Genomic DNA, 11,998 nt, shown 5'->3' with positions numbered 1-11,998 from the left:
GGAGATTCATGTGCGTGAGCCAAGTCAGAAACGTCCCATTTGAATGTCTCCTTGGGTGGGTGTAGCAGAGGGGGTGACACTCTCCACAGGATAGCACGGCACAGTTGGAATAACCGGGAGAAGTGTGTGTGTGTGTGTGTGTGTGTGTGTGTGTGCAGTTGTGTAAATAAAATGGAGAGCGCCAAGTCTCTACACAATAAGAGGAGGAGGCCAAGGAAGGATTGTGGCGGGGGAAGGCACTGCCACGATCAGCTGTGAATCATGTCTTCTCATGATGTGTCCAAAAAGTATGATAACCTCAGTTTCATTGTTTTAGTTTCCAGTGATAGTTCTGGTTTAATTTGTTCTGACACCCAATCATTTGTCTTTTTCACGGACCATGGTATGCGCAAAGCTCTCCTCTGACACCACATGTCAAAGGAGTCGATTTTTTTCTCCTATCTGCTTTTTTCACTGTCCAACTTTCACATCCATGCATAGAGGCGGTCTGAACGATCCTGACTTTAGTGTTCAGTGATACATCTTTGCAGATAGATTTTATACACACACACACACACAGCAGGGGAGATTTGGCATATATATATATACATTGCCAAGTCTCCCCTGCTGTTTCCCACACAAAAGGAATTCCACTCATTTCCTCCTTGCACTGACGAGGGACCCCCCTCTCCCTCCCCTTTCCACCTCTGCATCCTGCCCGCTCCTCCCGCACCCACCCATCTTGCTTTCCCTGCCTACCAGTCAGTCTGAATGGAGAGGCAGGCAGAGCCGCAGACGACAGCTTCTGCTTGCGCACGCGTGCTGTTGGGAACACGCATGAAATGTGAGCCTTGCTTGCTTGAACTGGAATGGAATGCTCGGTGCTGAAAGGAGAGAATTGGAAGGGCGTTCATAGGGGGGGTAGGGATGCGGGGAATCTTTTCCAGCCTCAGATCCACTCTATTCCCTTCTGGGAAACCTTACGGGGGGGGGGCACATGACAGTGGTGGGAGGGCCAGAGGTAAAAGCGAGAGGAGCGACAAATGTAAATTTCTCCTTTGTACAGAAGCTTCTACGCACACTCACACACTTGTATCTCTCTGTGCTCTATGCAGGCGAGCAAGAGGCGCTGTCAGCATTCAGTGACCCATCCCAGCCAGGCATAAATACTCAGGGTGTGAAGTGGGGTCTGTTAGGGGTGTGGCCTGGGGAGTGTTCCGAGGGCCACGTAGAGAGGCCTGGAGGGCCGCATTCACCCCCTAGGTCTGAAGTCCCCCTCCCGCCCTGGCATTAAAACGATTGTAGGAAACCAGAGATGATGGGTGCAATCCTATGCTTCAGCCATGCCAGCTAAGGGGCCCTACAGCTTTTCCCAACCTTTGAGTCCCCAGATGTTGCTGGACGACAGCTCCCATCAGCCTCAGCCAACAGGGCCAATGATCAGGAATGATGGGAACTGTAGTCCACCAACATCCGGGGGATGCAACGGTCCGGAAAGGCTATTGCTCCAGCATTATGGTACCATATTGGAGTATACGAGATCGCTCTGCCCGAGTGTTATTCTGGATTGGTCAATCTGGAATCATCCAGAGGCTTCTTGTAAGCATCAAGGAGCTGGGAGAAGTCACTCTTTTGTGTTCTCTCTTCTCCCCCCCCCAACTTTGCACACCTCACCTGAAACTCTGAACTGGGGTGCCCACTTAGCTGTATCTGTTGGTGAGGCTGTCTAGGGCCTGTGCCCCCCTCCTGCAGGAATCGAGGGCAAAAGCGAAGTCTATTTGGCAAGGGGGACCATTGCAAATCGCGGGAAAGGGAGAAGGAGAATTTTGTCAGGATTTCCAAGACGTTATTTGTATTTGATTTGATTCAAATATACAGGGTTGTATTGCCTGATGGCCTTTTATCTTAGTGGAAGTGCTTCACTAGCACAGGTCAAGCATGGGCATCTGTGGAGGGGAGGGAAATAGTTCATCTCCCTCAAACCCTAATCCCCAGATTCTCAGGTTTTGTGTTTTTTTAAAAAGAGTAATTTAAAGGAGTCTTAGACCCCATACTTTTTCGGGAGGAGGGTCTCAGCAGGGTCCCTATGGAGGGGTGTAGTCGTGCAGGGTCTCAGGGGGTCTTAGATCCTTTACTTTTTTGGGAGCAGGGTCCCTATGTCTCCAGCATCCTACGAGCCAATCAGCTTAAAAGGGGAGTGTTAGGCACTGAGAAGAGTCTTCTAACATGCTTCCTTGTCCTTTCCTGCAGATTGGAGCCAATCAGAGTGAAAGGAGGTGAGTCAAACACTGAGAAGACTCTTCTCAGTAGCCAACACTCTCCTTTTTCATGCTTATTGATTCCTAGGCATTATCAAGGATCTCATTCTCAACATCAAAGCAAAAAACACAAAAAATGGGGAGGGGGCATGGCTGCGATTAACAAGAAGGGACCCTGCATTTCTGAATTTGCCACTACACTACTGTCCCTATGTCTCCAGCATCCTATGAGCCAATTAGCATGAAAGGGGAGTTCGTTGGCCACTGAGAAGAGTCTTCTCACACACTTCTTTATCCTTTCCTGCTGATTGGCGCCAATCAGAGTGGAAGGAGCTCCTTTTAATTCCTACTTCAAAAAGCCAAGCTGTGGAGAAGGAGAATTCTGTAACTGCAGAAGAAGAGGCAGTGAATCCTGATGACAGCATCTCATCCACATCATCAAGTAGTTCTGTAGCAACAGGAGATAAATGCATAGACACAGAATTCATTAATTCAAGCAATCTCTCTGACAGTGAGAAAGGACAGTCAAATGGTGACAGTGATAGTGAAGCAGAAAGGAGCATTGAGACTGGCCAAATTAAAATCATAAAATTGTCTAGCTGGAAGGAGCCTATAGGGCCATCAAGTCCAACCCCCCCCCCCCCGCTCAAAGCAGGAATCCAAATTAAAGCATATTCTATATTCTTAGAAGGTTGTGTAAACAAAGAAGGGCGTGGTTCCAGCTGCCCTGAAAGAGGCGGTGGTCCGACCGCTCCTGAAAAAGCCCACCCTGGACTCATTGGTTTGCAACAACTACCACCCAGTCGCAAATACCCCCTTCTTAGGGAAGGTGACTGAGAGGGTTGTGGCACAGCTATTGCAGATACTCTTGGATTAAAGAGATTATCTTGACCCGTTCCAGTCTGGGTTCAGGCCTGGTTACGGGACTGAATCAGCCTTGGTCACCCTGATGGATGACCTTTATCGGGAGAAGGACAGGGGGAGTGCAACCCTGTTATTCTTACTTTATCTCTTGGTGGCTGTTGATACCATTACCCATGGTATCCTTCTGGGCTGACTTGGTGAGATGGGTATCAGAGGCATCGTTTTACAGTGGTTCTGATCTTACCTCCAGGGTCGTTTTCAGAGAATAGCATTGGGCGATTGTCTTTTGGCCCCCTGGCAGTTGTGTTGTGGGGTGCCCCAGGGTGACATCTTGTCCCCCATAGTGTTTAACATCTATATGAAGCCCTTGGGAGCGGTCATCAGGAGATTTGGGGTGAGGTGTCTGTCAAGAACAGCTAACATTTAGCTAAATTTGGTCAAGCTAAAATGGCTCAACCAGAGGGAATTCTGGGGAGCTTTGTTGCAAAGACCTCTGGGATGCTCTGTGCTGGGGAAATCCAAGTGTTTTAGTGCCAGACAGCTGCATATTGCTAATGTCAAGAAGATGCAGCTGAGTCCTATCTGTTACTTTTTATCTGGAGTTTGGGTATTGCAGATCAGGGAGCGCTTGGTGTGACTGTCTAGCCCTTCTTATCTTCAAAGAAGGTGATCACGGAAGGGGCACCTAGGATGGTTAATTGGCCCCCTCCCTGTCGACACCCAAACCCCATCAAATGAAGGATGATCCTTCAGTTACTTGTTCCCTATTCCATCTACCTTGACTCGCCTGAAGAGGCTTGTAAGGCATTGGGAACCGGGCTTTCAACTTGCAGTGAGTATTAGCAAGGATAGGTAAGCTTCATTATTTTTCTTTGTCTGGTTGAACCTCTCACAGTGCTACGGAAATGTCTCTCTTCCTCAGCCCAGTTCTGGGTAACTGGCTTTAAAGGAAAGTAATGCTACTCTCTTTTTTAAAGTTATCTTTTTTTTCTTTTGAAACAAACTACCTTCTCTATTTGGTATGTATTGCTTGGAGTTGGAAAAAATGGAAACGGACTGCCTTCAACAGCTGGTATAGCACAGTGGGGAGGAGAGCCTGGCTGGGAGTCCACAGTCTGCGAGTTCAAATCCCCACTTGTGTCTCCTGGGTGTCAAGGGCCAGCTAAAGATCAACCGCACAGTGAGTGGCTCAGGGGTGACATGCTCTGCCACCTGTGCAGCCATGGGCAAGCGGCAGAGTCCCAAGGAGCCCAGTTGCCCCCCAGCTGGCAGTTGTGGACAAGGAAGGGGCTTGCTTGTGCAGCTGTGGCAAGCTGAGCAGCCCCTAGCCGGCTGGGAGGGCTAGCCTCAAAGGGAGGCAATGGGAAACCCCTTCTGAATACCACAAAGTCAGGATCGACTTGAAGGCAGTCCATTTCCATTTTTACCATTGCCTTCCTCTGAGGCTCCGAGGCCCAAGGTTACCCAGAGACCAGTGAGCTTCATGGCTGTGTTATGTTACGTTATGTTTGTTGTTATGTGCCTTCAAGTCTGTTATGACTTATGGTGACCTTATGAATCAGCGATCTCCAAGAGCATCTGTCATGAACCACCCTGTTCAGATCTTGTAAATTCAGTTCTGTGGCTTCCTTTATGGAATCAATCCATCTCTTATTTGGCCTTCCTCTTTTTCTACTCCCTTCTGTTTTCCCCAGCGTTATTATCTTTTCTAGTGAATCATCTCTTCTCATTATGTGTCCAAAGTATGATAACCTCAGTTTCATCATTTTAGCTTCTAGTGACAGTTCTGGTTTAATTTGTTCTAACACCCAATTATTGGTCTTTTTCACAGTCCATGGTATCCGCAAAGCTCTCCTCCAACACCACATTTCAAATGAGTTGATTTTTCTCTTATCTGCTTTTTTCACTGTCCAACTTTCACATCCATACATAGAGACCGGGAATACCATGGTCTGGATGATCCTGACTTTAGTGTTCAGTGAGACATCTCTGCATTTGAGGACCTTTTCTAGTTCTCTCATAGCTGCCCTCCCCAGTCCTAGCCTTCTTCTGATTTCTTGACTATTGTCTCCATTTTGGTTAATGACCGTGCAGAGGTATTGATAATCCTTGACAAGTTCAGTGTCCTCATTGTCAACTTTAAAGTTACATAAATCTTCTGTTGTTATTACTTTAGTCTTTTTGACGTTCAGCTGTAGTCCAGCTTTTGTGCTTTCCTCGTTAACTTTCATCAGCATTATGTTAATGTTTATTTATATTATGTTAATGTTTATTTATACCCTGCCTTTCGGTCAAACGGCCCTCAGGGTGGCTTACAGAAAAAGTCAACACAAATATAAAAATGCATCAATAAAGCAATACATTGTACAAAAAATGAAATTAAATAGCAAATAACATTAATTAAGAAAAAATATCTAGGAAAGAAAAGGAATTGCCAGCATAACATCAATTATGAACAGGTGGGCAAAATTATTTGGTCCAGTATAACATGGTCCCTTGGGCTACATGAGAGGTATTACCTCTGCAGATTTAAGGGAGACATAGAGTGTTTTGGTGGGTACAGCTTGAGCGTTAGAAACTGAGGAGTCCAGAACTGTATGATCAAGGGTCTAGAAGAGGCATTTTCAGGCCTCGGAGAGTAAGAACATAGAGTAACACCATAAGCAATCTGGTCCTGAAGATCATGGAAGGAAGGACATCCTTGTGTGGGGATTCGAACCCAGGTCCTAGTCCAACAACCAGTCCTTGACCACAAGCTACTGACTACTGTTAATTAATTTAGGTTAATGCGCCAGAGCAAGGACTTTAACAATAGATCTGCTGTAGGATTTCAGATAGTGCTGAGTTTCCCCTTACTCAGAGGAGGGCAGGGTGTGCGTGTGGTTTTAGAGAGAAACCAGCCCACTCTGCAAAGGTAAGGCAGATATCCATTGCTCTGCCTGCTTTTGCCTCCGGCCCCCACCGCCACTGGCATGCGGCCTTCCGGAGCCTGTGCCCAGAAGGGAATGCAGCCCTCAGCCTGGAAAAAGTTCCCCACCTCTGGGTCCAGCGAGAGATGTTGGAATTCTCTATTGAGATGAGTAGCAGAGTTGTGTAGCGCTGAGAAACGGAGAGTATTGAGCAAGCTTAGTGTGTGTGTGTGTGAATCTTTGCTAAGATTCTACCTTCCCCACAAATTACTCAGACAGAGACTTTAAGCTTTAAAATAAGAAACAACTACTTTATTCTGGAAGTACATGCTTGATAGAAAAGAGTTCTATATCTAGCTAACTGGCCCTCATCCTGGTTGAGAGGAGAGACGAAGAGAAGATGTCTGCTCCCCTCTCGAGAGAAAGAGAACACAGAGAGAGGCGGGAAGGAACTGGGATCAACATTCCTTTGCTTATCAGCCTAGCAGAAAGGGAAGAGACGGCAGACAATCAAAGGGATAGGTATAGCCTCAACCAGCAAGAGGTCTAGCTCTTTAGCTACCCTTATTAACCCCATGCAGCCTCAACCCACCAAGTTTGGAGTTGAACCTCATACATTCCAACAAGAGAAGGACTATGGGAGGGCGAGGGGGGCTCCTCGGCTTCTCTCTGCATTAATCGACGAGGCAGGCATTTGGGGATGGGGTCTTGCCTGCCTGCCCCCTCCCTCTTGCAGCTGCTGGGGGTTCCCTTCCTCTGGGCCTCCCCTCCTCCTCCTCGGCTCTTCCGCGGCCGGTTCCTCCGCTGGCAGGGGCTCAACCCGACGCCTTAGAAGGGAAAAGGCGGGGAGGTGGGACGCCGCGAGTCCTCCGGCTCCTCCTCCATCCCACCCTGGCCGAGGGGGGGGGAAGGGGACGGGAAGGGGAACGGGGCCCCCCGGGCTGTCAGAGCGCTGGACGGGAGCAGAGAGGCGGCGACGATGCTCCGAGGAGGAGCAGCAGGAGGAAGGCTCCGGCGGCGGCGGCTGCTGCTGCTGCTGCTGCTGTTTCTGGCTTGGCCGCTTCTCGGCGTCTCGCCGGAGCCCCAGGCCGCCTGCGGCCCCGACGGCTGCTACGCCGTCTACTTCCAGCGGCGCAGCTTTCTTGAGGCTTGGCGCAACTGCCGGGAGCTGGGGGGCAACCTGGCCACGCTCAAGCACGCCGAGGAGGCGTCCGAGGTGGCCCAGCTGCTCCGGGCCGCCCGCGGGGGAGGCAGCGGCGTCGAGCCCCAGCAAGGCCGGCCGCAGCGGCTCTTCTGGATCGGGCTGCAGCGGCAACCGCGGCAGTGCTTCCCCCTGCGGCCGCTGCGGGGCTTCACTTGGACCACGGGCGACCAGGAGACGTCCTACACCAACTGGGCGCGCTCCTCTAGCGACGGCAGCGACGGGAGTTGCGCCGCTTCGCGCTGCGTGGCGCTGGGCGAGCAGGACTCCCAGTGGCTCGACGGGTCGTGCGTGGTGCCCGTGGACGGCTACCTCTGCCGCTTCGCCTTCCACGGGATGTGCGCCGGCCTGGCGGAAGAGGACGAGGAGGGAGGCGGGGGCGCGCCGGCCTCGACGGTCACCTACACCACCCCCTTCGGCCCGGTCAGCGGCGCCCTCCGCTACCTCCCCTTCGGCACCGTGGCCGCCGTGACGTGCGGCCCGGCCGGGACCGCCGTATCCGTGCTGTGCATGCAGAAGGAAGACGGCAGCGTGGCCTGGTCCAAGGAGGCGCCGCTGTGCCGGGACTCGTCCGTCTACCAACACAGCTGGTGCGAGGGCGACAATGGCGGGTGCCAGCAGCTGTGCCTCGACGAGGGCTCCGGCTACTCCTGCGAGTGCCACGCCGGGTATTTCCTCCTCCCCGACGGGCACTCCTGCGCCGCAGCCCACGGCGACCACGAAGACGACGACGAGGACGCCTGCCGGGACCATCCCTGCCAGTTCGGCTGCGTCCCGGACGAGGAGGAGGAGGAGGGCTACCGCTGCCAGTGCCCGTCGGGCTACGAGCTGAGCAGCGACGGGCACCAGTGCGAAGACTTAGACGAGTGCGCCGAGGCGCCCTGCGAGCACCACTGCGAGAACACCGACGGCTCCTTCCTCTGCCGCTGCCACCTGGGCTTCAGCCCCTCCGAGGAGGAGGCCGGCCGCTGCGCCGACACGGACGAGTGCCAGATCCCCGGCGTCTGCCAGCAGATGTGCGTCAACTACGTCGGGGGCTTCGAATGTTACTGCACGGAAGGGTACGACCTGGAGCTGGACGGCATCAGCTGCAGCCCCGTGGCTCCTCTGCCCCCGCCGCTGGCCACCGCCCAGAGCCACCGGGGAGGCGGCGTCCTCCAACACTTCGACGACCACCTCGGCTGGCCGCGGGAACTCGACAGCGATGAGGAGCAGGACCAGGAGCGGGGGGATCACAGCTTGGCCCTCTCGGACCACCTCTCCGTCTTCCAAGACGGCGGAGCTGCCTCTCCAGAGATCCACCCAGACCCCCGCGTGGTTCCCCGCATGTTGCCGGCCACCGAGCCCCCAAATCTGAGCACGCCCCCCCAGGATCCCGACTCCCCTCTTTTAGAGCCCGGCCCCCCTCTTTTAGAACCCGGCCCCTCCTCTCCCAGGCCCCCCCACCTCACAACCGGCGTTTCCGACCCTCCCACTGCCACTGGTTCCTCCGTACCGCTCAGCACCCCATCACATGCCCCCCGAGATCCCCAGGTGGCCACGGATCCCAGGTGGCCACAGACCCCCTTTGCGGCCACCCCGTCCCAGCCACCGTTCCGCCCAGGGGACCCGTCCGATTTCTCTGGCGGCGAGGGGGGCGGCGTGGTCGGGGGCGTCAGAGCACCGCCCCCCACGTCTGCCCCGGTGAGCCCGACCCCGAGCGAGGCGCCAGGGCGCCGGAGGAGGGACGACCGCTGGCTGCTGGTGGCCTTGCTGGTGCCCATCTGCGTCTTCCTGGTCATCATGCTGGCCCTAGGCATTGTCTACTGCACCCGCTGCGGTGCCCAGGCCAAGAGCCGGAGTGTCACCCAGTGTTACCGCTGGGTGATCAGCTCGGCGGGCAGCAAAGGGCCCCCCCCGCCCTCCGCCAGGCCCTGCCAGCCGGCCACTTGCAGAACCAGCGTCTGAGCCCTGGGCCAGCCAGCAGGGTCGTCCTCTAGCCTAGCTGGCCCGGAACAGACGCAGCTGCTCACAGCCGGCAGAAAAGTTGGATAATCAACCCCCCCTAAAAAAAAAAAAGCAATTTCCATTCCCAGCAGGGACGCAATCTGGGACACTCGGACCTCTGCCAGGAAACAAGAGCCCAGCTGGGGGAAATGTAGCCAGGACCCAACGGAGGCCTCCTTTGGCTCGGAACCCGCCTTACATTGAATTGGGGCCATTGGGCCATCTAGCTCAGTATTGTCTACCCTGACTGGCAGTGGCTCTACAGGACTGCAGACGGAGAGGAGCAGGGCGCCTCTCCCAGCCCTTGCCTGGAGACACCACTGGGGCTTGAACCTGGGACCTTTTGCCTGCCAGGCAGACGCTCTAACCACTGAGCAGCTGGGAGCGACTCGGGACACCCAGCTGAGGCCATCCGGGACGCCGCTGGGTCTGGGAACAGAGTCTGAGACACTAGCGCATGGCTGGGGATGCCCTTGACCACGCCGGGAGCCACCGCGTGCCAAGTGAGGCCGTTGGACCATCCAGACCAGTACTGTCTACACTGACTGGCAGCAGCGCCTCTACAGGGTTTCACACAGGCGTCTCCCCTCCTTCCCCGTCCCCCCTGTGGTGCAGTTAGGTGATGTTAAGACTGTGGACTTAACGGGGATGGGCAGAACCCCCTCTGTAGATGGTGATGTGTATGACCTGCAGTCAGCCAGCCCTGCTTCATTTACTCCCCCCCTTATTCAGCCGAGTGGGGGCCCTGGGCTTCGGTCCCAAAGTCCTGCCCTGACTGACAGCGGCTCTCCAGGAATTCAGATGGGGAAGGGCGAGTCTCTCCCAGCCCTGTCTGGAGACGCATCTGGGGATTGAAGATGGGACCTTTTGCATGCAAAGCACATGTGCTCTGTCACAAGCTGCGCCCCTTCCCAACACAGGGTGTGTGTGTCCAGAGAGTCCTCGTTGATCTGGGACACACAGCCTTCCCCCACCCCAGCTGGGGGCACACTGTCTCATCAGGCTTGCCGAGACTCCCTTCATGCGCCTGGGATGCACACAACCCCATGTGGCTACAACCTCATTGCACATGCACCCGTGCGCACACATACCAGCTGGCAGAGGGGATCTCCATAAGGGAACAGCTGGACGGCTGGACCCACCACCACTCTTCAGCGCATACACACATGACACACACACACATCCTTGTCCAGCTGGTCAGAGGAGCTGGAGGGAGGGGCATTTATCTTGAGGCATAGGATGTGGGGCGGAACAGCCAGCTGACCTCTTCCCCGTCGCCAGACAAAACTATGCCCTTGTGGGGAGCAGAGATGGGGGCCTGAGATGGGGCCCGTTCCATGCTCTTCACCCCCTCCCCCGCTTCCATCCGCAAAAGATGAACATCCAGACATGATGGATTAGAGGTGGGTGGCGGGTGCTCAGAGGGGTTGCACAATGTGGGGTCCAATGAGGAGGGCAGATTTTCCTTTCTGGGCTAGGTGGCAGGGGTCTGAGAATCTGCTGCTGCAAAGAGGCGAGGGGGGGACACACAGGAATGATGGAGGGGCTGTGTAGGCGAAGGGGGGGGTAGCGCACATGGATCCCAGCGTGCCGGGCAAGGGTCTGCATTGATTGTGACTGCTGATGTACTTTTCCTTTGTGGGGGGAATTTTTCCCCCTTGTTTATTTCCCCCCCCCTTTCTTTCTTTGGATGTGTCCAATAAAAGGATTGGCGCCTCCCCCTGGCTGGAATGAGAGGAGACTCTGACAAGCACAGCAGGGTAGGGAGGGGGGAGAGAACGAGCAAGCAGGAGAGGACCCTACATCTGGAGTGTGCTGGCCTCTCTGCCAACAACGTGGTTCCCAGATCCCACAATGCCCTAGTTGTGCTACCCTAGCTGGGACTGGGGAGGGCAGCTATGAGAGAACTAGAAAAGGTCCTCAAATGCCAAGATGTATCACTGAACACTAAAGTCAGGATCATCCAGACCATGGTATTCCCAATCTCTAGGTATGGATGTGAAAGTTGGACAGTGAAAAAAGGGGATAAGAGAAAAAACTCATTTGAAATGTGGTGTTGGAGGAGAGCTTTGTGCATACCATGGACTGAGAAAAAGACAAATAATTGGGTGTTAAAACACATTAAACCAGAAGTATCACTAGAAGCTGAAATGATGAAACTGATATTATTATACTTTGGACAATTAATGAGAAGACATGATTCACTAGAAAAGACAATAATGCTGGGGAAAACAGAAGGGAGTTGAAAAAGAGGAAGGCCAAACAAGAGATGGATTGATTCTGTCAAGGAAGCCACAGACCTGAACTTACAAGATCGGAACAGGGTGGTTTACAACAGATGCTATTGGAGGTCACTGATTCATAGGGTCGCCATAAGTCATAACCGACTTGAAGGCACATAACACACACACACATGGTTGGGGGGGTGAGCAGGGGAAGATTGAGAGAGAGAGAGAGAGAGAGACCTCTTGGAATCCTGGGTCCTGCTGGTAGCCTTTGGTGGGGCATGAGGACTAGTCAGCTGAAGTGTCTTAAAAGTGGCAGAAAGGTGGGAATCCAGAGACCTGAGCTCTGGCCCTTCCTCCAGAAAAGGAGTGGACTCTGGTGGGTTAGGAGGAGGAAGGAGGATGTGCATTTGGGGTTGGGCTGGGGGGGGGTTGGTGCATCCACAGCACGGGAAAGGAATGGAGCTTAGGGGGCTGGAATTGTAATGCATTGATATCTAAGGGGGTTTGGGAAGCAGTGGAGGAGGGGGAGAGGCTATCTGGTGGAAAGGGAGGACTGGGAACAGTCCTGGGGGG

The 11,998-nt window shown here is 53.9% G+C and overlaps 1 protein-coding gene across 1 annotated transcript; it reads left to right on the top strand.

Annotated features, from left to right (window-relative positions):
* The first annotated feature begins 6,918 nt into the window (after positions 1-6,918).
* Positions 6,919-10,915, top strand: CD248 (CD248 molecule). The gene has a single exon (XM_061606359.1). It carries the CDS (start codon positions 6,990-6,992, stop codon positions 9,156-9,158), a length of 2,169 nt encoding a protein of 722 aa, XP_061462343.1. The 5' UTR covers positions 6,919-6,989; the 3' UTR covers positions 9,159-10,915.
* Positions 10,916-11,998: the final 1,083 nt, after the last annotated feature.

The sequence above is a fragment of the Rhineura floridana genome, chromosome 22 (assembly GCF_030035675.1).
Source record: "Rhineura floridana isolate rRhiFlo1 chromosome 22, rRhiFlo1.hap2, whole genome shotgun sequence".
Classification (NCBI taxonomy): domain Eukaryota; kingdom Metazoa; phylum Chordata; class Lepidosauria; order Squamata; family Rhineuridae; genus Rhineura; species Rhineura floridana.
Note: the sequence above shows the minus strand (reverse complement) of the source record. Positions and strands in the feature narration are given on the sequence as shown.

Bases quoted from the DNA above. Each gene is read 5' to 3' on its own strand.
- CD248 (XM_061606359.1), top strand. From the start codon at position 6,990: ATGCTCCGAGGAGGAGCAGCAGGAGGAAGGCTCCGGCGGCGGCGGCTG.